The sequence below is a fragment of the Rutidosis leptorrhynchoides genome, chromosome 6 (genome assembly GCF_046630445.1).
Source record: "Rutidosis leptorrhynchoides isolate AG116_Rl617_1_P2 chromosome 6, CSIRO_AGI_Rlap_v1, whole genome shotgun sequence".
Classification (NCBI taxonomy): domain Eukaryota; kingdom Viridiplantae; phylum Streptophyta; class Magnoliopsida; order Asterales; family Asteraceae; genus Rutidosis; species Rutidosis leptorrhynchoides.
Genome location: NC_092338.1, coordinates 120,851,821 through 120,870,539, shown reverse-complemented (window position 1 = coordinate 120,870,539; position 18,719 = coordinate 120,851,821). Strand labels below are relative to the sequence as shown.

The 18,719-nt window shown below is 35.0% G+C and overlaps 1 protein-coding gene across 1 annotated transcript; it reads left to right on the top strand.

Annotated features, from left to right (window-relative positions):
• Nucleotides 1–6,652: 6,652 nt before the first annotated feature.
• Nucleotides 6,653–7,063, top strand: LOC139854031 (uncharacterized). The gene has a single exon (XM_071843359.1). It carries the CDS (start codon nt 6,653–6,655, stop codon nt 7,061–7,063), a length of 411 nt encoding a protein of 136 aa, XP_071699460.1.
• The last annotated feature ends 11,656 nt before the right edge of the window (nt 7,064–18,719 follow it).

Sequence of the window (18,719 nt, the reverse complement as noted above, 5' to 3'; positions counted from 1 at the left end):
GCTAATAGCCTAATACCCTCCTGTAATAATCAAAGTGATAGCACTTTAAAAACGTAACTTTCCATAATTCGGTATTTAAATTTGGTTTCTCCACACTAAACCGGTACCAATATCGAGTTTACTGAAATCGATTTTTTCGAAAACTAGAAACCGAAACTAAATCTATATCGGTTCAGTTTTTAGTACCGGTTCAATTTTTTTTTTCTTTCTTCTGATTATTGCTCATCCCTAACATACAATGTTGTTGAAATGGATTTATCATAATACAAATATCACATGTGTTATGAAGTCATTTATGCACATACTAGTGAAATGACCCGTGTAATCACGGGATTGATTAAACGAAATAGTTTAATGATATGTTTTAGGGATTAAGTGAATGTAGATGTTAAAGGTATTTACTTTAATGACCCATGGAACCACGGCTTCGACTAAGAAACTTCTCGTTGTTTTTACAAACATATTGATGTCCTTAATTTAGTCAGGATAAATGAACTACATTTATTCTCCCACCATTCTCTTTCAATTTTCATTACAATTATTATTATTTTTTTTGTCATAAAAGCCTACATTACAACCTTTTATTGAGACATGTATTTCGCATAAGTATGTAACGTAATAAATCTCGTGAAGAGAACCTGTATTTGAATAATAATAATATAATAATTATAGTTATAACTATAATTATAAAGTTTTCTTAAAAATTAAGTATTTATATTTCTAATAATAATTATTTGTAATAACAAATGCCTCTTGAAATTATTTAATAAATTAAAATACAATTATTATATAAGAGTTGTACAATATGCTTCATAGTTTGTACATATGTTCATAAGGTGTTTTGCAAAAGATTATACAATTTGATACAAAGTTTGTACATATGATCGTAAACGTGTATTATCATAAGGTTGTACATAATGTTTCAAATATTGTACATATGGTCATGAGGTGTTTTACTATAAGATTGTACACAATGCTTCATATATTGTATATATGGTTATGTATGCATTTTATCATAAGGTTATACATAATGTTTCATGTATCATACAATTGACATGTTAATATTATTATTAAATACAATTAATTATTTTAATAATATCATCATGTGAGTCTTAGAATTTTTCTCTTTATTTTGAATTTTGTTTAAGTTTGAATAATTTTTACTTATGATATTATCATTATAGATTTATTAGATTATTAGATATTATAGATAGATTTTAGTAAATAATTATATTTTTATATAAACTAATTAAGATTAATGACACCATCCATATTTTTATATATGACAAGTTTTAGTAAAATGAAGAGTTAAATTGTGAAATGATGACATCATTTTTTTTAGAGATTTAATAGAAGTTATAGAATAGATATTAATTACAATTGGTGATATAACTTTATTATTATAGCATAATTATATGTTTATTTCCTTAAAAAAAAACAATTCTACGAATATATAATGTAAACTTACTATCATAATCAGGCAGTATCTTACAAAGTCACGAATTACGAGCTAAATGTGGGGTTCGTAATACTGAGTCACTATCCTACGTTTATATTTAACAAAAATGCTTAATTACCTTATAATACTAATTAACAACCGAATTTTGGTCGTCCGCTGTCCAAAATGATTCAAAACGACAACAACAAAATAAAATACATTTTTACCCCTTCAACACTTAACAAACATACAATTCCCGTTGGGGTGCAAACCTATCCCACATAGGAGGGAGACAAAAACAAATGTATGTATATAAGTCTAAGGGGAGAAGTCCCTCTAATACCAATTGGTTTTAGAAAAGGATGGACTCTTGGGATTATATTGCAGGACATTGTGTTTGGGCTATGCGATCTTACAAATGGCATCAGAGCTAGGCTATAGCCCGATGTGGTGAACAACGCAGTGGTGGCTCACCCCTAAGCGCACGGTGCGACATGGCACACCCCTCAGTTTGCCAACGATAATGGAGCCATGGTGCCTTATATCGAAAGTCTTCATTCCCTAGGTGTGGAAGTGTGGCGTGTCCCGATGGTGAAAGAAAAGTGAAAGAAAGATATCGGCGGTATAAGAGGCGTGTCCCGGTAGTGAAAGAAAAGTGAAAGAAAAGTGAAAGAAAAGAGACCGGTGATATAAGATGGCGGGAGTATCGTTGAAGGGGAGGCTCGGTGATGTGGTCTCGGTTTGAGGGGAGGATTGTTGGGGTGCAAACCTATCCCACATAGGAGGGAGACAAAAACAAATGTATGTATATAAGTCTAAGGGGAGAAGTCCCTCTAATACCAATTGGTTTTAGAAAAGGATGGACTCTTGGGCTTATATTGCAGGACATTGTGTTTGAGCTATGCGATCTTACAATTCCTCCCCCCAAAATAGGGAAGGTTAAATCAATATTTTATTAAAAAAACTTAAACAAACTCCACCCAAATTTTTAACCAGTCGTATCTTTCCGCTCGCCGTGAGTTAAATTTCTCCGACGTCATCGTTCAACTCGAAGTAATTTTACGAACACAACGCAACTAACTATACGCGAAATCGACACTTTTTAAAAAATGATAAATATTCTGGGCTAAATTTTTAACGGGCCATATATTCCCGCTCACCGCGAGTTAAATTACTCCGACGTCACCGTTCAACTCATAATAATTTTACAAAAATAACGCAACTAACTTTACGCGAAACATACGCTTTTTAAAAAACACTAAATGTTTCGGACTACCAAACAACTCAACTAACTATATCATATCGATGGTTTTGTCCCATTTATTACGCGATTTGCCCGTTGTTAAAAGCGCGCATGCCATTAGGTATACTATGTATTAACCACGTGTATCTAAATACACCTGCAACAACATATTTTTAATTATGTAAACACATAACGCTACGTTAAATATGAATATGCAACCCGAAAAGCCTCGCAACATCGCACGGGCCAATCCTGCTAGTTTTAGGCTATAAAATATACATATAGTATAGTATAGTATAGTATAGTATAATATAATATAATATAATATAATATAATATAATATAATATAATATAATATAATATAAATTTAAATGTAACTAGATTGATAGTTACTGTATATTATTTTCTAAATGAATATATTTATAATATAGTATAATATGGAGCAGTGCTGGTCCCAAGAACATAAGTACATAGAACGAGGCGGAAAAAATGTCCTTAGGCCGTAACGTATAACATAAGCTATTTAAATAAGACCTTTAGGATTTAACGAATAATATAAGCATTTTAAGAAAAGGTCATTAGAGTCTTGATAGAATGCTAGTGGACTTTGATTTATTCTATTTTCGGGGCCTTGATTGTTGTTTTTAGGCATATTGTGCTTTATCTTCGCTTCTTCAATTGTGTTTTTCTAGTTACTATGTTTCTCAAAACTCCGAATATGTTTATATATATAAAAAAAATTGGGCCGCTAAAACCAGGAATCCTGGCGGTCGATCACCTTGTTCACCATACGGGTCTCCATGATATGAAGTATAATTACTTTTAATACAAAATAAATACTCCGTATTCATGTAGTAGTTTTGCCATCGATTATCCATCTTTTGAAAAGTCCAGTTCACAAGCCCATAATTATATATGTTGACAAGCTTATATTCATATACGTTAACAAGCCCATATTATCCTAATATACTAATAGAAAAACTGCCTACTGATGTTGTTAGTTACTGTTTCCTTTGGACTGACTTGTCACTTCACTTACTTTTTCAAGGGTACTTTCATCTCTTTGCATCTTTTTTAGCTACCTACTTATACCTTTTGGGGTTTCTGGAAACTCATCTCTCCGTTTCACCTATCTGTCATTTTTTGACGGTGTCACCATCGATGGTTTTATCCCTGTCGCCTGAAATCGCCGCTCCCCATTTCATTGTTTCATCGAGCGAAGGTTTCTTATACCAGATGGTGTTTGTATCCTAACATCTCCGACGGCTAATTTCTGCTTGCGGTCATGGCGTTGGGTATGTTTTGTCGTGCCCTAAAATTTGCGATGGTTAATAAATCGTAACATCTCTTATGGTTAGTATATGCTTTTGTGCTCATCAATGGTTGTTTATACTTGATTTTATGGCATCAATAGATGCACAATTGAGGTTATTAGTGTTGGTTATTAATGCCCAAGACACAACTTATGTCTATACTACTAATGACGTTTGAACCTAAAGGGTCACACACAATGAACAAATAGATATCAATTACATATTTGAATACGATTCGAATATTACAACCTCATTATACATGTTGTGACATTATTATTTAATATAAATAATAATACTACAATTGTATGTGAATGCATACAAATATATAAACATGTATTTATGTAAGTAACAAGTATATTACTTACTTGTTTCCATATAGTTAACTAAATACAATAGTTTTTTCGAAATTGTTTGATGTAAATAAATGTATATTGTTAACCAGTTGGTAGGTCATGCATTGATAAACTTTACACTATATAATGTAAGAATACAAGTAAAGTGAAATGATGAAAGATTACATTCATGATAACTTGTTGCCTTTCATGATTAAAGTGAAATGATTATGCATTGCTTTTAATAATGACTTGTTTATGTGTTTCTTTAAATGTATGATCTTCATACGTATATTGTGAGAGGGTTTTGAAAACCACATATTTGCAAGTATTATCTAAAATAGTTACTTACAATATATCTTAAGTTTTCTTTCATATTTGAAAGATTAATAAGAAAACAAGATAGGATTAAAACAAGAAATAAGAAAGGTTGTTTCTTATACTTGTTTTCAAGGGTTGTGAAGGACTAGCATCCGGTTGATATTGGAGTTTGCTTTCGTGTAGGTTACCGATAGAGGGAGGCTATTTTGGCTCCTATATTCTTAGCATCCATAACTTCTCAAGTTCAAAGTATTCAAAGGTTGTAGTCTTTAAACTCACTATTTATTATTTAGTTTTCTTAACAACATGCAATTGGATCCTTGGTGGGGAGTTTTTGAAAGGTTTAAAAATTGTTGTACATGATTCCGCTGCTAAATAGTTTTATGAAAAATCATACAAACCTCTACAGTGGTATCAAGAGCCGCTTTTGCATGTGTTAAGAAACTTATGTTATATACAATAAGAACTTGTTCTTATTATTAGAAATGAACAACTTTTTTTTCTAAAAAGGAAAAGTTGTAGATTTCTAAAATGCAACTTAGTTATTTTATTTGCTACAACCATTCCTTTTACATGCATGTATGGTTGTAGAAGTTGCTATATATATACTAGTTGATATATTAAGTTGCATAGTGCATAGAAAGCCTTTAGACCATTTTATGATGTTTGGTTGTGTTGAAATTCGATTGGGTTGTAAATTATTCTTTTATTTATAATGGTTTGTAATAATTTTATTTTTCATGTTTTGTTTAATTTTGAGATGTAAAAGTATTAGTGTAGACTTGTATATTTTATCTATAAAAATGTAACATGACATGAAGAAAATTCAAGATGGAGTTCTAAGCAATTTTGGAGCCATTTGCAACACCAAATGTTGACTAGGCAAGTGAGAGCTTCAAGACATCACAATGAAGCATGGATATTTGTTATGTCCTTAGATTGACCCGGTCCCTTCGTTTGGCTCACGAAAACCGATTAGGAAAAGGCTTGGCTATGCACCTATTAATTGTTGTGTTTATGTTTGTATGTTGCATGTTTGAATATAGGATATTTGCATGCTAGAAAATAATTTTTTTTAACAAATCAAACACAAATAAGAGTTTGGTAAATTTATATATAATTTTGAAAATGGTTTTTCGTAAAAGTATAAAATGAGTTTTAATAAAAAGGAGTTTTTACATAAAGCTCAAAGTTAACATTAAAATTATGAATTTTAATAAATTATGAATTTAATAAATTTAAACCAAACTCTTGTATAAAGTTTTAAATAAAATGAGTTTTATTAGAAACTAAAATTGGTCTTAAGTTAGCGCGCTCAATGTATACATATTAATATAGGATATTAGTTTAAAATTGGACACGCCGTGAGTGACTAAAATAGAGATTCTATAAACTCAAGACTAACATATAAAATATGATTTTATCTAAAGTATACGTATAATATATTGTTGAATGCATGCAACAATTATTATACGAAATGTTTTGTCAAATTGAAATAATACAAAACACAAAATCCCTTTTAAAATGTAAGTTTATGCCATCCTTTTTAAGACACTCGCTTGTCATTTGTACATCGTTGTGGAGAGAGCATCAGCCAACCACCACGGTCGTCTTGTGATTACCGAGATGGTGTTTCGTGATTCCCATGACAGTCTTGGGCCGAACACCATAAGTTTTAAATAGGACAACTTAATTGGTGCTTCTTGTGGAGAGAGCATCAGCCAAACACAAGATGCCCAAGGCATAGATGGGATTAAGCATACCAGTTGACAATTGTTGTTAATGATCCCATTAAGATATATAAATTGTATTAGACTTGCAATTGGTAATCGTTACCTACCTTGTTAATTTAAACTTAGTGGAGAGAGCATCAGCCAACCACTCAAGGTTAAATGTAACTTGGATTCTAGCCTTTAACAAATTAATTTTTCATAAGAAAGTTAGGGTAATCAATTATTAAAGGATTAAATATTAAAATACTAAAAGAACTTTGTTAATTTTGTAGATGTCACCCAATGCAATTACACCCGTTCACCACCTTTCTCTAAGATCTGTCTTAGAGAAGGAACAACTCAATGATACGAACTTCTTAGACTGGTATCGTAATTTGAGAATTGTTCTCAAAGTCAAAAAGAAGTCGTATATACTTGATGGACCCGTTCCCGAGGAACCCCCTGCTAATGCCACTAAGAGCATCCGAGATGCTTGGACTAAGCATATGGATGATTCCACAGAGGTAGCATGCCTCATGTTAGCCACCATGATTCCAGACTTGCAAAAGGCCCTGGAACATCATGATGCCTTTGAGATGCTTAAGCAGCTAAAGGAAATGTTCCAGCAACAAGCTAGGCAACAACGCTTTGAAACTGTCAGAGCGTTACACGCATGCAAGATGACAGAGGGGACATCTGTGTAAGCTCTTATGTTCTAAAAATGAAGAGCTACATAGATCAACTTGAGAGGCTTGGATCTTCCATTGGTCCTGAGTTGGCAATAGACTTGATACTCAACTCACTACCAAAGTCATATGACCAGTTCGTCTTGAACTACAATATGAATAATTTGGAGAAATCTATCTCGGAGTTGCATTTAATGCTTAAGACTGCCGAGAAGAATATTCCATCCAAAACCTCTGAAGTCCTCATGATTCGGGAAGGAAAAATCAAGAAGCCACAAGCCAAAGCCAAAGGTAAAGGCAAACCTAAGAGTCGGGGCAACTACAAAGGCAAAAAGTTTGTCCCAAAGAATTATGTCAAGAAGAAAGAAAAACCTGCCAAAGATGCCACTTGTTTCCATTATGGAGAAATTGGTCATTGGAAGCAAAACTGCCCGACTTACCTTGCAGAGCTGAAGAGACAAAGGCTAGCAATGCTAGCACCTCAGGTATCTATATGATAGAACTATTTGCTTTCTCTAGTAATTCATGGGTATTTGATACTGGTTGTGGAACTCACATTTGTAATAATGTGCAGGGACTAAGAAAGATTAAGAAGCTGAAACCAGGCGATTTGGTATTGCATGTTGGCAACGGAGCACATGTTGCGGTCATAGCAATAGGCACTTATGAACTTTTATTACCAAATGATCTGTATTTAATATTAAATAATTGTTATTATGTCCCTAATCTAACTAGGAACATTATTTTAGCTGCACGTTTGTATGAATCTGGTTACTCGTATGCTTTTCCTAATGGTAATATTTCAGTTTTCAATAAAGATGTTTTTTTTTTGAGGCACGACCTCACAATGGCATATATTAAGTTGACATACAAGATTCATCCAATAATAGTTCTATGTATAACATAAACACCAAAAGATCCAAGCATGACTTGAATCAAACTTATCTATGGCATTGTCGTCTTGGTCACATAAATAAGAAACGCATAACCAAACTCCAATATGATAGAATTTTAAAATCAACTAACTCCGAGTCATTTGATGTATGTGAATCTTGTTTAAGCGGGAAGATGACAAAGGCACCTTTCTCCGGTTCTGGAGAAATAGCAAAGGATCTTTTGGGACTTATACATACCGATGTATGCGGTCCTTTTAGAACTATGTCAAGAAATGGTGAAAGATACTTCATTACATTTACTGATGATTTCAGTAGATTTGGTTATGTTTACTTATTGAAACATAAACATGAGGCATTTGAAACATTCAAAGTGTTTCAAAATGAGGTTCAAAATCAGCTAGGCAAAACGATAAAGGTTCTTCGATCGGATCGAGGAGTTGAGTACTTGTGTCAAGAGTATGACGATCATTTAAAGAATTGTGGAATTATTTCACAACGCACTCCACCCGGAACACCACAACATAATGGTATTTCTGAGAGGAGGAATCGAACCCTACTTGATATGGTTCGATCTATGATGAATCATACTTCACTTCCTCTATCCTTCTGGACCTATGCCTTATTATCTGCTGCTCACATATTAAATATGGTACCAACCAAAAGGGTTAATAAGACACCATACGAGTTATGGCATGAAAAAGTTCCAAATTTATCTTATTTGAAAGTTTGGGGTTGCGAAGCTCATGTTCGACAAGAAACTTCCAACAAACTTGATCCCAGATCTATCAAATGCATTTTTGTGGGATATCCAAAGGATTCTATGGGATATTATTTCTACAATCCTACCGAGAACAAAGTGTTTGTTTCTAGACACGCTACTTTTCTAGAAAAAGAGTTTCTATTAAATAAAGCAAGTGGGAGTAATGTAGAACTTGAAGAAATTCAAGAACCACAAAATATCACACCTAAGTTTGGCACTAGCTATCAACAAACTGTTGAAGAACCTGAACAATTGGTTGCTCAGGAACCTGAAGTAACACAAGACATTCGTAGATCTAGTAGACCTCGTCATAGCCCCGAAAGATATGATGAAATTTTCTTGGTGGATGAAAGTGAGCCCACTAACTACAAAGATGCTACATTAGATCCTGAATCTAAGAAATGGCATGAAGCCATGAATGATGAGATGCAGTCCATGTATGACAATGAAGTATGGGACTTAGTTGATCTACCTCTTGATAGCAAGGCTGTTGGGAACAAATGGATTTTCAAGAAGAAAACCGATATGGACGGAAATGTACATACATTTAAGGCAAGACTAGTGGCGAAAGGTTTCACTCAAACTCATGGTGTTGACTATGACGAAACTTTCTCTCCAGTAGCCATGCTAAAATCAATTAGAATACTCATCGCCATAGCCGCATATTATGACTATGAGATATGGCAAATGGATGTTAAAACCGCATTCCTTAATGGACACTTAAGTGAAGATGTCTATATGGAACAACCAGAAGGTTTTGTAAATCCTAAGTATCCTAATAAAGTGTGTAAGCTTAAAAGAGCCATTTAAGGATTAAAGCAAGCATCTAGAAGCTGGAATCTTAGTTTTGACGAGAAAATAAAAGAGTTTGATTTTATCCAAAATGAAGATGAGCCATGTGTTTACAAAAGGGCTAGTGGGAGCATAGTAGTATTTTTAATCTTATATGTAGATGATATACTACTTATTGGAAATGACATCCCAACTTTACAAAAGGTAAAGTCTTGGCTTGGGAAGTGTTTTCAAATGAAAGACCTTGGCGATGCTGCTTATATTCTAGGAATAAAAATTCATAGAGATAGATCAAAGCGGCTAATCGGCTTGAGCCAAAGTGCATATATTGAAAACATTCTAAAAAGATTCAAGATGCAAGATTTCAAACGCGGATTTTTGCCAATGTCACATGGTACAATATTGAGCAATTCTCAAAATCCTAGCACAAATGATGAGCTTAGACGAATGAATGGAACTCCATATGCTTCTGCAATTGGATCCATTATGTATGCCATGTTATGCACAAGACCAGATGTATCGTATGCTTTGAGCATGACGAGTAGATACCAATAAAATTCGGGTGAAAGCCACTGGATGGCTGTCAAGAACATCCTAAAGTACTTGAGAAGGACTAAAGATATGTTCTTGATTTATGGTGGTGTGGAAGAAGATATTACTGTAAAGTGCTACACAGATGCTAGCTTCCAAACTGATAGAGATGATTCACGATCACAATCTGGATATGTCTTTATAATGAATGGAGGAGCTATAACTTGGAAAAGTTCTAAACAGAAAGTAGTTGCACAATCTACTACAGAAGCTGAATACATTGCTGCATCGGAGGCAGCACAAGAGGCTGCGTGGATGAAAAAGTTCATTGCTGATTTAGGGGTGATGCCAAGCATAGAAGACCCCAAAGAAATATTTTACGACAACAATGGTGCTATTGCTCAAGCAAAAGAACCTAGATCGCATCACAGCACCAAACATATCCTTAGGAGATTCCACTATATACGACACATAGTGGGTGTGACGACCCGGAAATTTTCGACTAAATTAAAACTTGATCTTTATATGTTTCCAACATGATAAGCAAATTTTATTTAATTAAGTCTCAATTTGTGGAATAGTTCACATGAATTCTTTTGACCGACTATTCTCGACGATTCACGAACCTTTAATCGTAAATATATATATATATATATATATATATATATATATATATATATATATATATATATATATATATAACTATACATATAAATAATTATATATTATAAAATAATTATATTAATGAAATATTATGTGATTTAATTATATTGAAGGAAAACCTAAACATATATGTAAAATTGATAATTGAAAATGGAGAAGTAAATCGAATGTATAAAATTATCAATATTAACTAAGTAACAAATGTTATACTTTGAGATTAATTATTTTAATATATGTAATTTATACATAAAACTTAATATCTAAAACATAGTTACACATAATAGTTTGAATATATAACTATTAATATATGTATGATGTTAAAAGGTATGAATATTACGTATATATGGTATATATCATAAAATTCTTAAACATTACATAATTAATAGTATGTAATATTAATATATGTAAATACAAATTAAAACATAGTTATTATAACTTTTATTATCATTAAAATAAATACTAATAATATAATTAGAATTTAAGTTATAATTTTAATTATAATGACTAATATTAGCAATATTATTAATATTATAAATATTCTTAGAAAATGATACAATTTATTATTAGTATCATTATTACTAATTTAAAGATTATGATCCTTTAGTAGTATTGTTATCATAATTATTATTATTATTACTTTATAAATACTATTATGATTATGATTATTATTATTAATATAATTATTATTAAAACTAATATATCTATTAAATATTTGTATTTATTAAATAAACTATAAATAAGGATAAAAATCGTACGAAATGGTTGCAAGTACCTATCAAGCCGATTTTGATTCTGATTTTGGACTCCAAATTTCGCTACCAGATTCGTTCCAATCAGTTGCAGACAAATTCAGTTAACTATTATTTTCAATTCTATTTTTTTATAATTATTTCGATTCCTGTTTAATTATTCTCTCGACCTTAATAACACCACAAATCAGTTGAGTGTCCTTCGAATTTCTTTACAATCATTTATAATCCAACCTCAATCATCCAGCATATTTCATTCACTACAAATTGAAAATAAAACCGAAAATTGAAGAACAGACCCGACGGCCCTGTTCTTGGAAACTTTTAATTCATAATTCGATTTGATAGTAAATTTCAAAAATTATAAATGCAGTTGTCTTCAAAATCATTCACTTGATCTACCTACAAAATCTCAAACTCCAATTCTTCAAACTGAGTTTTAATTTAGGAGTCAAAGATTTAAGTTCAAAAGTCAAACGGTTCTTCAATCTTCGAATTCAACAACTGTGTTTTGTTTTTGGTTGAATTGATAATTTCTAAAGTTTCTAGGAGAGATTTTCAACACAATTCATGTAGTAATATTTGTCTAAACCAGTCAAAAAATTAAAATTGATGTTTGAGTTCGTTGGGTTCAACAGCGAGCTGTTTATGCTGATTTATATATATATTTTTTCTTTTTCTTTTCTGTTAATGCAAATCAATCACTGGTTGTTCGTATTTTGATTTCATATCATAAGTTCAAATATTAAACTAGCAATCGTGGTTATTAAATTCCCTGGTCATTCGTATATATGGTAAGGAAGAAGGATGCAGTAAGTTCGAGTTAAATATAACTAAAATGCTAATAATAACAGAAAAACAGAAGCAGTCGAGTGGTTGAGGAGTGTTTGGGTTAACGAGAGGTCACGGGTTCGAGCCTGGTCCAGAGAAATTCTTTTTAAACAAAACTTTTAAGGGTATACACAATTCCTTTTATTCTTATTATTATTATTATTATGATTAATATTATTATTGTTATGATTATTATTAGTTATTAAGGTTATAATCAAGATTATAAATTGTTATTATTACTAGTGTTATCATTATTAAAAGTATTACTAATAATACTAGTATTATCATTATAATTATTAGTATCACTATTATAATTTTTATTATAAGTATTATCAATATTATTATGATTATGATTATTATTATTAATGGTGTATCCTATCGTATACACGCATAAAAGGCATAGGGGTTGCATAAAAGTAGCATCTGAAAGGCTGGAAACAACAGTTTTGTGGAGTTATCCGTCCAGCGTTCTCCGCTATACAGGCTGCTCCGTCATGCGTAAGCCATGAAGGCCGCCTAGCGCGTAAGCCCTGGCCGGAAAACACCACCTTCAGCGTAAATTTCGGATCACAAGTAATAGAACGTATCATCATCTGACACGTGTCCCCGAGAAATCTGGTGGATCTGACACTATAAATAGACCCCTTGGGGTCGTCATTTTACACAGTTCAGATATTCTGACAACTTTGAGAGCTGAGACTTCACTCTTCTCTCTCTACTTTCTCTCACTAAAAGTCATCCGGCTAGCACTTTTACGCTCTACGGATGACAGATTGATTAAGCCACCCCACAAGTTTCTATACTTGTGAACCGGGTCTGCAGGGATTATTTTCCAAGGGTAAACATCAATCGGCAACACTCCGCCCTCCTAAAGCTAGATAACTTCTAGTATTGTGTTGACATACTAAGCCTTACCTCATAAGGAAATAGGTGTTAACAATGGCGCCATCCACTAATGCAAAGAACACACGAAACGGAAAAGGAACAAAAATAACTGAAGCTCCATTTGTACTTGAAGCAGTCAATAATCCATCAACTGACGACATGATAACTGTTGAAGATGTACCTGTTCCGCCACTAGATGGTACGATTGAAGAAACAGTTGCTGAAACTGCAGAAAGGCTTAAGCATTTGGCAACTAATTCGGAGAAAAGACCAGTAATCGAAGAAACAACAACCAAAAGTGCAGAAAGACTTCCAAATTTTGTTACTAATCTAGAGCGACGACCATTGATGCAACCACGTCGATGTCCATCATTTATACCTTTTCGGCGGATGGTGGATGGCAAAGACAATCAAATCATGAAAAGGCAATCTATATCAAAGTACAGGTTGTCTAGACTACTTGACAAGTTGGGCAGTCTTATTGATGACTCTGAAGATGATAATGATTTGAGCTATGTTAATAATGTTTCTGATGACGAGGTTGATGGTAGAGATGAGTTCATGTTTGAGAAGCAGGCAATGTTGCTTTTAAATGACATCCTTAAGCAGACAGCTCCGGCAAAGTATAAGCAACGTTTAGCGCAGCCCGCCGTCCGTGCTGTGGCTGTAGATAATTTCTTCGCCCTCATTACTGGAGAGCAAGCTACAAAGCCACCAGCCATGGCAGAATCCACTCAGTGTTTCATTGATCAAATTGCCAACTATTCGTTACCCATGAATCTTGGTATACCGACAATTGGAGTTTATGATGGTACAACAGATCCTGAGGATTTCCTCACCATGTTTGAAGGCGCTATGAGGTTGCAGCATTGGGATGACGAGGTAGCTTGTCATATGTTTCCAATGGTGCTGCAGAAAATGGCAAGGGAATGGTTTGCTAGCTTACCGCCAAGAAGAATCACCAGTTATTTGGACCTCCGTGCTAAGTTTGTTATGCAGTATCAAAACCTTCGAAGATGTACTTTGACATATCTTGATGCACATGAGATCACAATGCATCATAATGAATCCTTGAGTAATTTCATGAAGCGATACACACTTGAAGCACAGAAGATACCTGATTGTCCAGAATCTCAGCTAGTATCTGGTTTTATTTTTTGTCTGGATTAGCGACGGTTTAGTGCACTTGTTCATGCGTTAAGGTATGACTTGCCAAAAACTCTACATCAGGCGTTGGAAGTTGGACAGAAGCATGTTCGAGCCGGTGAGTGGGGGATGAATAAGTTTGACGGCAGCAGCAGTAGCAAACAGCACAACGGAGGGCGGTACTTTGACAGAAATCAGAGGAGGAATGATAATTCCAATGGCGGATGGAGAGGCAACAATCATCCCAAGGATTTTCATCACAATAGAAGGCCAATAGAGAGGCATCCGTTGATAATGGCGCTGACTAAAACTCCAAAAGAGATTCTTTTCACTGAACCAATCCGGACCACTTTCAATCCTCCGGCACCCATGGAGGAAAGAGAGGGTCCAAAAAGTGAACTATGGTGTGACTTTCATGAAGCATGGGGTCATGATACAGATAATTGCAAATCCCTAATGAGAGAGATCATCGCAAAGATCAAAGCAGGAGAGTTAAACCACTTGTTACCAGGCAAACAATACAGGAGGAATGATCCTCGTAGGAAATTTGGATGGCAAAAGAATGTTGGTGGAAGAGGTCGTCGAGGAGATAACAGAAGAAGGTAAGAGCATGGCGGAGGAGATAACAGAAACCAGTACGGAAACTGGATCACGGAGCGTGAGTCAACTCCAGACGTTGTAATCAAAATGGTATGGTTGAATGAAAGTCACTATGAGGACGGTGAGCAGTCGGATAACAATGTTGATAGCTGGAGATATGCTCCAATTATTTTTCAACCAATTCAAAATTGGGCTTTGTCCGTTCAGCCAGTGGTTATTTCAGCAGAAATTGCGAACAAGTTTGTCAGCTGCATTTACACAGATACAGGCAGTGAGGCTGACATCATTTATTGGCATTGTTTCAAGACTTTCCCAAGGCATGTGCAGGCTAGAGCTAGGCGGATGAGTTTGAAGGTCTCAGGGCTAACAGGAGCACCAGTGAATGCAATGGGAAGTGTTCGTTTGGTGGTCGTTTTGGGAACATTTCCACTATTGAGAACTTAAACAATTGATTTCACTATTCTGGATGGCAATTCTTGATTTAATGTCCTTTTTGGACGTGTAGCGTTAGCTAAGTTTGGAGCGATAACATCAACAGCTCATGCAGAGATTAGATTCCCAACTCCGAATGGAGTAGCCGCCATACACTCACAGTATGTGGCACCAACAAGGGAATGGTCCACATTTGCAAACTTACCAGAAGGCAATATGAATCAGAAGAGGCGTAATCGGTTGTTCAGTAAGGATGAGGTTCAGGAGTTCTTTATAGCATGATCATGTGTTCAGGCCGGACAGCGCTAGGCGCTTAGCGTTTGAAGAAGCAAGTTGCAGCATTTTCTCAAGAACAAAATTTATCATTTCAATAAGAGCAGTTTGTTAGCATTTCTGAAGAACAGAATTTATCAATTTACTGTAGACCATTGTGGTCATCCTTACAGTGCATATGTTTTCAATTGCATACACTAAACGTTCATGACGTACTAATTAGGCTTGATCCACCTAAATTCGTCATCAATTGTTTATGTATTGCACAGTACTGATCAATAAAATTTTATATTTTTCTTACGCAAAGTGCTACCTGTGACAAATGTAAAACATTACATTTATATCCTGCCCTCAGAAGGAGAGTATTTTTTATACCTCCGATGGCGGAAGCTTTTGTGCCGGCCAGCAAAGGCACAAAGGATCGGCTAGAAAACGTTAAAGTTTTACTAGAACGCACCGAGGCAAAATACAAAACTCAGATACTTGTCATGACAAACATTATAAAAACTTACTTCACAGAATGAAAGAAGTTTATATTTTATATGAAGGCCAAAAATATTACACAATTCTTCCTCATATATTTTATGACGAAAGGCGTATGACGGATAGGTCACTAACCCATAGCTAATCTTCACACAATATTTCAAAAGTTCTTCCTCATATATTTTATGACGGAAGGCATATGGCGGAAAGATTATTTTATAATCACTCTTCAAAGAACACTTCATAACTATTCCTCATTAATTTGATGACGGAAAGCGTATAACAAATTACAAATGTCCTACAGCATGTTTAAAGACATAATGTTTGCAAAGCGAATTTTTTAAATGTTGCTCATTCAGCTGAAGTTAACAGTGCAAAACATCCAAAAACGAATTACCTTAAATACTTTTCTACGTGCTTCGCTCAGTTATACAGTGTACAGTTGTACATAACAAATTTATTATATGCTTCAGTGCATCACAGATTTGTTCTAAGCAGGAAACAACAAAATAATTAGAACAAGTATGTAAGGAGATACAATCATTAAAGCAATACATATTTATGGTATTCAAGTTATCAATGTTTATTACAAACGGTTGCTCATCAAATGGTTATAAGTTTATGAAAATTCAACATTGAGCACATCCTGAGCAGAGGACTCCTCTCTGCTGCATACTTCATCATAAACATCTATCTTCAGATTGACCAATCTGTCTCTAGCTTCATCAACCTTCTCCAGGGTTCCAGGAGGCATCAGATTTGTAATAGCAGCAGGGAGAGACTTGTTTGGTGCAAGGCATCTGGTCAATTTGTCTGTCACATCAGCAATAGCATGGGTGCGTATAGCATCAACATAATCATTATAGGGATTCCCCACAAGACTGGATCCAAGCACATTCGCTATCAAACCTGGTATACCCTTCTTAAGCTCAGCAAAATTACCCTCGCCTTCCTCCGCCCTCCGGAGAAGCTCAGCAGATTTCTCCCTCAACTCCTTCTCCAGCTCGCTTACTTTCACCTGCTCCTCCTCAAGTCTTTTCTTCTCAGTATGCTTTTCCCCTTGCAGAGCAACATCGACATCTTGAGCACTTTTTAGCTCAACTTCTCTAGCCTTTATTGTTTTTTGAGCGTCACTCAGGACACGCTCAGCATCAGCAGCTCTCTTGCGAGTATTTGCACCTTCAGCTATATCTTTACGGGCTATAGCAAGAATAGACTTCCGATGCCTCTGCAATTGCAGAACAGATTCTAGATGGTTAGTCAACAGTACATGAGCTGCAGCAGTTGACTCCCTAAGTTGGTCAGAGCGGAGAGCGGTGAAATGTGGTTTTAGCTTAGGGATAGCATAACCCTGTAGAAGAAAAATTTTATGGTTAATTTCAAGCACCTCACATAAATAAATTGCAAGCATATACACGAAAGAAGTTTTATCATTCATACCTGAAGAAGAGTTAAAAATTCTTTGTCCTTAGTAGCAGGATTCTGAATGATCGCCTGCAATGTCCTCACATGAGCAGGAAGAGATGGCTCTTGAACAATGGATGATGTGACAGCAGGGTTAGTGGTACTGGGAAGAGGAGAATGATAAGCAGAGTCGCCTTCCGGCCTCTCTTCATGGAATTCAGATTCCTCGAATGGAGTAAAGTTTGGGTCAGGAGTTTTCAAACCCTTATCTCCTTCACCTTCAAGGTTCACCTCCGGCCTCTACTCACTGCCTTCAGTAGCCTTCCCTTGGCTATCATCCGACTCTGCTAAAATTACTAACAGAAACAAATTAGCATTATGAACAAGTATAACAGTTATGAGCAGAGACATGTGCATTATCAAGAAAGAGCAGAATGGACATACTTTTTCTGCGTTTCTGCTTTTGACCCCCTCTGTACTTTTCACCCTCTTAGAGCCTATGCTCTTCTTCCTTATCTTTTGGGTTGGATGGGGGGGTGGGGTTGGTTTCACCCGTGATATCAATCGAGCCTGATGTCTGCTGCTCGGCGGTGGTGGTGTCATCCGCTGTCCGTTCAGTATCTGTCTGTTCAGATCCAGACTCAGTATCAGAACTGCTAACAACGATTTCTTCACCCTTTTCTATAGCAGCAGCATCAGCAGCAGCCTTAGCTTCAGCTGCAGCTCTCTCTACCTCTAGTTCTTCGGCAGTTTTGTCACGAGCAGTGACCTCCACTTCATCATCAAGATCGACGGATAAAAGTGCAGAACGAACCTGCATCACGGAGTTGGCTGCAAAAATTAAACATAAACAGCAATATAAACAAACACGACAAACAATAGACACACATTTATATATAATAGGATGATCATATCACATCCTACCCTGGTTTTTCTCACGAAGTACTGGCACAGAAGTGTTCGGCCATTCTTGACTCACTTTGCACAGCACAAGAATTCCCTCATACCTCTCGTATGATCTGGGCGGAAGGCGGAGCTCTTTCAAGTTATTTACTATCCACTGCTCTATGGCAGAAATCTTAACACCCTTTCCTACACCAGCATTAATAGCACCCCATTCCCGGACAACTGAGTACTCATCCGGAATAACAGTCTCATCAACAAATAAAAATGGACTTTTCCAGTCCTTCAAGTTTGATACTCTATTTGTACCAACAAAATGAGTATTT

Bases quoted from the DNA above. Each gene is read 5' to 3' on its own strand.
- LOC139854031 (XM_071843359.1), top strand. From the start codon at position 6,653: ATGTCACCCAATGCAATTACACCCGTTCACCACCTTTCTCTAAGATCT.